The sequence below is a fragment of the Microtus ochrogaster genome, unplaced genomic scaffold, assembly GCF_000317375.1.
Source record: "Microtus ochrogaster isolate Prairie Vole_2 unplaced genomic scaffold, MicOch1.0 UNK62, whole genome shotgun sequence".
NCBI classification, from domain to species: domain Eukaryota; kingdom Metazoa; phylum Chordata; class Mammalia; order Rodentia; family Cricetidae; genus Microtus; species Microtus ochrogaster.
The window spans coordinates 1963935-1971643 of NW_004949160.1; the positions used below are offsets into that span (position 1 = coordinate 1963935).

The 7709-nt window shown below is 53.8% G+C and overlaps 1 protein-coding gene across 1 annotated transcript; it reads right to left on the reverse strand.

Annotated features, from left to right (window-relative positions):
- Nucleotides 1-4179: 4179 nt before the first annotated feature.
- Egr4 (early growth response 4) lies at nt 4180-6723 on the reverse strand. The gene is made up of 2 exons (XM_005369846.2): nt 6326-6723; nt 4180-6002 (listed from the first exon to the last, which is right to left on the reverse strand). The coding sequence occupies exons 1-2, from the start codon at nt 6456-6458 to the stop codon at nt 4693-4695; spliced, it is 1443 nt and encodes a 480-aa protein (XP_005369903.1). The 5' UTR covers nt 6459-6723; the 3' UTR covers nt 4180-4692.
- Nucleotides 6724-7709: the final 986 nt, after the last annotated feature.

A 7709-nucleotide genomic window follows, 5' to 3' on the forward strand; every position in this document is an offset into this window, starting at 1 on the left:
GTTCCAGGACAACCAGGGCCAGAGAGATCTTGTCTCAAACAAACAAAAAAGGGGCTGGAAAGATGGTTCAGTGGTTAAGAGCACTTGCTGCTCTTGCAGAGGACACAGGTTCAATTCCCAGTACCCACATGACAGGTTACAACTGTCTTTCCAGTTCTTTCCAGTTCCAGGGTATCTGACACTCTCACATCAACATGCATGCAGGAAAAGCACCAATGCACAAAAATAAAAATAAATTATAAAAAACTAAACTAGGTAAATAATGATAAAATAAAATTTAAAGTAGTAAAAAAAAATCCAAAACAATAGAAGATAAGCCAAATGAAAATGAATTGACAGCCCTTGATATGTTTGGGGCTCTAGGTTTGGGTTTTCTAATTGATTTTGATTTTCTCCATCTCTTTTCTAACATCATCTTCCTTCAAAGTCCTAGTGGAATCTCCACTAAAGGGGGACTTAAGAGGACTTCCTGGCTCGAAGTCCCAGGACCAGCACCAGGGTCACTACAAAGTCACTGCTCTGGAGTCCTCCACCCCTTTACATTTTAAATTTTATTTGCACTGGTGTTTGGCTACATGTATGTCTGTGTGAGGGTGTTAGATTCCCTAGAACTAGAGTTACAGACAGTTGTGAGCTGCCATGTGGGTTCTGGGAATTGAACTCGGGTCCTCTGAAAGAGCAGTCAGTGCTCTTAACTGCTGAGCCATCTCTAAACCCTGAATTCCCTTTTCTTATCATGCTAAATTTAACATTAAGGACAACCTGGGAAGGGACAGAGCTGACCACAGTGATGGACCCAGCAGAAGCGAGCAAATGTTCTTGTTCAGAGACCAACACCACCATCTTGCTGATGTCCTTTTCTCGTTCAGGTGGTGTGGTTTGGTGCTGCTTAAAATATGAGACTTCATGCTCTCCCTTGCCCTACTCTGCATCTAGATAAAAATCTGGGGCTCATGCCTGTGGATGAAGGTGTAGTCAATTAACTAGTAAGACAATGAGGTTCACCTTTTATCTCAGGTCTCCTGAATCCACCACTCATCTCTCTGTGTCTGGCAATCCATCCCTGGAGCTCCAAAGGGTTAAAGTCCATTCTCCTAAAATGCCAGTTCTCTTGGAAGAGGCAGTATCAAATTATTTGTCACAATTAGTTTATTAGACAGAAGCTATCAGTCTTGAGAGGACACTTAATACCTGGCGAAGGAAAAGGTTAGACGTCTCCAACTAGATCATTTTGTCTCTGTCAGCTGTCGGGATTGCACTGGGTAACAAGCATTTCCTGGGAGATGAAACACTCATCTACTCACCCCAGATAGAGAACCCGTGGCAGTGCAAAATACGGATACCACCAAAGTCACCTTGGTGACCTGAGTTCTACTGGCACAGTTTTACTTACAGGGACAGAAATAACTCAAAGACAGCCGCAGCACCACAGCCCACCCTAGCATGGGTGGCCCAGCTCTTACAAGCTGGGAAATGTGGGGCACACCACACAGCCCGCAGGCAGCGGGTGGGTGAGTGTCCCCCTGCCCCAGCTGTTCTAAACCTCTTCCAGGCCGCTCTCCTGGGTTCTGAAATTTCCAGGCACCTTGTCTAGCCTCAGAATCCTCTCAGCCTTCTTGGCAGCTCAGCTCAGCTGAGTTTTCTTTGCAGCTGGGCTCTGCTTAGCCTTTGAGGGAGAGGCCTAGTGAGTCCGGTCAGTTTTAGGGAGTTCTTGAAGCTCTGTTGTTGTGGTGTACCTCGCTGCTTAAGGAACTCCTCTTAATCTCAGAGGAGACTGTCACACAGGTGTGTGACAACAGAAGGCAAGTATATCTGAGAGAAGAAGCCAGAGTCCCAAACCCCTTATCTGGCTGTGGGCCCTTCCTGGTGCAAGAGCAGCTAGGGGCTGAGAGAGCACTTGGTTGGTCAGGCACTTGCCTTGCAAGCATGAGGACTTACATTCCAGCCCCAGAATCCATGTTAAAAAAAGAAAATCTTGGGCAGGTTATAATGCCTGTTCTGGGGAGTCAGAAATAGGAGGATCCCTAGGCTTCACTGGCAGTTCCATCAGCCTAGACCAGTGACAGACACCTCATCTCCAAATCCACTTCCCACTCTGGGGAGTTATTATTTTTTCTTATTTTTCCTCAGTAAAGCTACGTTTCTTCAGCCAAACAAAAGCTAAGCTAAGCTAGATGGCTGTGGCCCAGGGTGGTGGTACACACCTTTAATCCCAGTACTTAGGAGACAGAGGCCATTAGATCCTGGAGTTCAAGGCCAGCCTAGTCTACAATGTGAGTTCCAGGACAGCTAAAATTACACAAAGAAACCCTGTTTTGAAAAACAAAAACCTAGATGGCTGGGGATATGGATCAGGAAGTAAGCTCTTTTGCTGTGCTAGCAAGAGGGTCTGATTTTTGTTGTTGTTGTTTTTCTTTTTGTTTTTTTGGGACAGGGTTTCTCTGTGTAGACCTGGCTGTCCTGGAACCCACTCTGTAGACCAGGCTGGCCTCGAACTCACAGAGATCCACCTGCCTCTGCCTCCCAAGTGCTGGAATTAAAGGCATGTGCCACCACTGCCTGGCTGAGGGTCTGTGATTTGGTAACCAGTATGCTGTAAAAGCCAAGCATGACTACTTGTAGGTGCTGTGACCCAGGGTGGGTGGAGACAGGTGCATCAAGGAAATGTACTAGGAAATTTACTCTGGTAAGCCTTGCCGAAACTGTAGGTAAGTTAGGTTAGTGCAAGACCATCTCAAAAACAAAACAAAACCAAGGTCAGGTGTGAGACCATCTCAAAAACCAAACCAAACCAAACACAAAATCAAAAACTCAAACCAAAAAACTAAAAACAAAACAAAACAAAACCAGAAGGAGGTTGAGGAGAGTTGCTCTTAGAGAGGACAGGGGTTTTAGTTCCTACAACCCATGGAGTGGTTCATAACCATCTGGAACTCCAGTTCCCAGGGATCTGATACTGTTTTCTGACATCAGAGTCACAATGTGGTGCATATCAGGCAACGCATTTATGCACCCAAAGTGAGTAAAGCTAAAAAACATGGTGTAGTGTGATAGAGGGCGCTTGACATCCTCCCCTGGCCTTCGCATAGGTGTGCACGTGCAAACAAACCTGCACAGACATATACACGCATACAGAGAGACAACCAAAAAGCACTAAGGAATGCTGAGGAATGATAAAGTTGACCTCTAAACCACATACACACACACACACACACACCAGCTTAGCTTGAAGCGGAAAGGAACAAAGTCATCAGATATAGGCCCTCTCCTTGCCTTAGCATAGAGAGGTACAGTGTGGCACACAGTAGGCTTTTCATACTGCCCAACATTGAGAAAGCTTTGAGGAGGACGATCAGAGAATAAAGGGGTGACTCATCTTCCCTATTACAGGATCACGCTTTTCTCACCACCCTCCTGCCTGCACCCAAAAACCATGAAGGGTTCATCTGGAAGTAGAGTTCTGAAAAGGCCTGTGATTGTGGCAGGAGTCTGGCTGTTCAGTAAATGGATTACTGTCTCCTGGACAGGGTCCTTCGGTTGCAGAGCCACTAAAGGGACCAGGAGCCTCTGGCCCCGCCCTCACCAGACTCAGGCGTGGCCTAGGTGAACCCGGACCACAGCGTATGACTCTTGAGCAGATGTATTTGTGATAGCAAACACTGAGCATTCATAAACCCCACTCTAATTCGGCAGCCTCTGCTGCCCAGGGCGCCCTCTAGTGCCGAAGTTTTCTCGTTACCTGTTTGAAAGCCTTTTCCAAATGGTTCTCTCTCCGGGGCTGGGAAACCAGCCACCGAGGCTGGAGTTAGACATACCTGACCCTTGTTGTTTCTACTAGAATACGTGCAGCAACCAACTTATATTGACTGATTTCTGTTTTGAAATTGTACTAGAAACTGAGGCTCAGAGAAAATCATACCAATCATGTTTACTACTTACGCCTTTTACGTTTGCTTACAGAAACATAACCCCTAAATCAGTTGTGAATAAAAACATCAATTCATCCTCTATATATTTATGAACTGCTTGACGTATGTCAGTATCCTGTAGGAGTAATGTGCCAGGGGCTTGCATCTCACCAATGGGTGTATTTCCTGTCTCCTGGCATGTACTGTCCTGGAAGGGAAATTAGGAAGAGCTAGGAGTTTACAAGGCAGATTCAGTAAGCTTTTAGCACAATAATTTTAATTGCAAAAATAAACAGTTTTGTCAAGTGCTTGAGAGTAGCGTCTGCTTTACAAAAATCAACAACAAAAACGAAATAACTCCAAAGCAAAAACGTCACATCCAAGGGCTTGCTGGACATCGCTATACAAAATTCTCGAGAGACCGGCTCGACATTTCCCCAGCTTTGTCTTTGGGGAAGGATAAAGAGGAGGGCGTGGGGCATATACCAGTTACAAAAAAACCTCTTCAGTCCCAAAGGGAGTGTCTGCTCTGTGGGTGGCCGAAGAGGACCGTCACAAGCGCCGCTGGTTAGGAGGAAGGAGGCTCCAGGACAGCAAGCGCTGTCCACGAAGCCCGTGCTGAAAGGGCGTGTGCGGCGGGCACTTCGGGGGATCTGGAGCTGGACTGCGGGTGGCCCCGGACGTGCGTGGAAGAGGCAGGAAGGGTAGCGGGAGCGAGGGACCGGGCGGACCTTGCCGCGTGCGCCGGGCGGCGGCGTCCCCAACCTACAGGGTCAGCTCTAGCTCAGAGCGCGGAGAAGGAGAGGCCCAGCGAGTAGAAGCCCAGGCCCTTGAGCCTCTCCTCGGCGCGCGCCTTCTGCTTCAGATGCACCTTGCTGTGCCGTTTCTTCTCGTCGCTGCGCGCGAAGCGGCGACCACACACGTCGCAGGCGAAGGGCTTCTCGCCGGTGTGGGTGCGCACGTGCGTGGTGAGGTGGTCGCTGCGGCTGAAGTTGCGCAGGCAGATGCGGCACTGGAAGGGCTTGTGACCCGTGTGGATGCGCAGGTGGCGATTGAGCTCGTCGGAGCGGGCGAAGCTCCGCACGCAGCTCTCCACAGGGCAGGCGAAGGCCTTGACGTGCGGCCGCGGGCAGAAGCAGCGTGCGCTGCACTTGCCACCCCGGCGTCCCTTGCGCCGGCCCTTGGCCACGGGAAAGGCGGCGGCGGCGGGCGACACCGAAGGGGCCACTCCGCTGTTGCCCCCCGGGAGGTCGGTCACGAGGGGTTTGGGGAAGTCCGCCGTGGCGGCGTTACGCAGGCCCAGCGGGGACAGCTGCGCCTGCGAGGTGGCCAGGAACTCACCGCCTTCGCCACCGCCCCCTCCCTCCCCGCCGGGAGGGGTCAGCAACTCCGGGAGGCCCTCGGTCCCCTCCCCTAAGTCACCCGGGGCCAGCGAGAAGGCGTCGTAAGCCCCTGCCGGGAAGAGTCTGGTGGCCGGGCCCGGCAGCTCGGCGGGGCAGCTGATGGACAGCAGGTCCTCAACTTTGGTCCCTACCGCGGGGAAACGGGCCTCGGGAGTAGCCTGGAAGCTTCCCTGTGACCCACCATTTCCCGGGGCCCCCGCAGACAGCAGCTCCCAGGGGGCATACGGCCCTTTGAAGGCCGAGGCAGCAGCGTCCAGCGCCGGCGAAGCGGGAGGAGCCCGCAGCCCCGGCTTGACGTCGGGAGGGGAGAGCTGGGGCTCGAACAGGCACTGCGAGGGGGCTCCCGCCGAAGGCGCGGCCTCCCAAAACGCCTCCGGGAAGGCGGCTGAACTCAGGTCCGGGGAGTAAAGGTCCGGCAACAAGGCATCGGGGCCCGCGGGGAACGGGGCATCCAGCGGGGACCGAGACGCGGCCGCCTCGGGGCTGGGAAAGGGTGCCAGGCCCAAGATGCCCGACATGAGGTTGAAGAGGGCCTCCGGGTCGTGCGGGTGTTCGGGGACCGCCTGGATGAAGAAGCTGCCGCTGTAGCTGAGGCCCGGAGGGGGCGTGGGTGTGGGGCCTTCCAGGAAGCAGGAGTCGGCTAAGTCCCCCGCGGCGCTGCAGCCGCTCAGAGCCCAGCTCAAGAAGTCGCCTGCCGAGGGAGGGACCACGCATCAGCCCCCCTGCTCATCTCAAAGGGCGTGCCCCCCGATCCTGCAGCCGCGACCAAATTCCACCCGACCCTCCGGGGCGCAAGCAATCAGCCGAGCGCCTCGTGCACTCCAAGCCGCAGCAGGGGGTACCCCCCGGACGCCCCGGGACGCAAACATTCACGGGCTCCCGCACGGGAGCCTGCGGCCTTGTTGAGGGGTGGGAACGGTATCGCGCGCTTTGGGACACCTCCCCACCCCCCGCACCTCTTCCACCACCTCTCGCCGCGGTCGCCGTCTGCGCGCCCCTAGTCCCTCTCCTTACCTGCAGGATAGGTGGCGGCCGAGGGAGCGTCCCGGGCGGGCAGCCGGGGCAGCTCGGGGCTGGAGTGGACGCAGCCTTCAGTGGCCTTGGCGAGGTGCGCGTCGGGGCCGGAGAAGTCGCTCAGGTGGAGCATGGCGCGGTGGCGGCGGGGCGCCCGGGGCCTCGCTGGGCTGGGGCGCGCGCGGCTGGCGGGGAAGCCCGTCGCCCTAGCTCCGAGCTCCGGACTCTTGCTTGGTTCAGGGACGCGAGTTGGGGGACCGCGACGCCCTGGCTCGCCCGTACCGGCCTCGGGCAGCGGCTCCTGATCTCTCCAAAGCGCACCCGGGCTCCCCCAGCCCACAGTCCCCCCACTTATATAGGCGAGGCGGTGCTGGCTCCGGGCTTCCGACTCCCCGGGCCACTGCCATTTCGGGAGGCCCCGGCCCTGGCGCCGTGACGTAAATGACCAAACATGGACACAGGATGTATGCCGGGGACTCCCGAAAAGGAAAGCTCGGCTTGTGACGTCGCTGCCGCCGCCGCCGGGGCCGCGCCGCTGCGTGCGCGCGAGTCCCCTTAGCGTGGAGCCTCGTGCGCGCTGGGCACGGGTGCGCCCCGCAGGGGCTCGGCGCCGTGTGAAAGCCCGGAATGCGCGTTGCCTGCCCGTCTGTAGAATCACGGGTTCGGATCCACCCTTTCCTACTTACAGCGTTTGCTTCCCGCCTAACGCCAATTCGTTCACCTGTGAGCTTGGCTAAGGAGAGAAATCGAGTCAGATAATACGATTCCCCGGACGCACTCAGTAACCCTGAAATGGGTAAGAGCACTTGAGCTGCAAGTGTGAGGATCTGAGTTTGAAACCCTAGCGCCCACAGAAAAAGCCAGACAGGACTGCATTGGGGGTCTGAGACAGGCACACCCTGAAAGATTGCCTTTATTGACGAGTGTGTGTGTGTGTGTGTGTGTTTGCTCTTGTTTAAACATCTAATGTTGTGCTTCGAAAATAGCTTATTTATATAAAAATTGCCATAATGCAAAATTTGATAATGGTCGTGGGTGAGCACAGCACACAAGAGTATTCTTATGTTATTTTCGAGACAAGGTTTCACTATGCAGCTCTAGATAACCTAGAGCTCACTGTGTAGACCAGGGTGGCCTTGAACTTACAGAGGGCCACCTGCCTCTGCCTCTGAGCCTTCTGAGCCCTAAATTACTGTGTATTGCCATGCTGGGCTAAGAGTACAAACTTAACTAAAAATTAAAGGCTTCTCTTATCTCACTTTTATTTCTCTCTCTTGAGGTAGCCATGTTGAAGTTTCTTGAGTAGTTTTTTGCAAAATGTTTTCACTTATGCAAACATTTAAACTGTTTTGCCATTTTTCTTTTCACTTAAACTAACAGAGAT

What these genes read in the sequence shown, in the direction of transcription:
- Egr4 (XM_005369846.2), bottom strand. Translation starts at nt 6,458, where the DNA reads ATGCTCCACCTGAGCGACTTCTCCGGCCCCGACGCGCACCTCGCCAAG. An exon ending in GGCCGCCACCTATCCTGCAG is followed by an intron (nt 6,003 to 6,325) that starts GTAAGGAGAGGG and finishes CTCCCTCGGCAG; the next exon opens with GCGACTTCTTGAGCTGGGCT.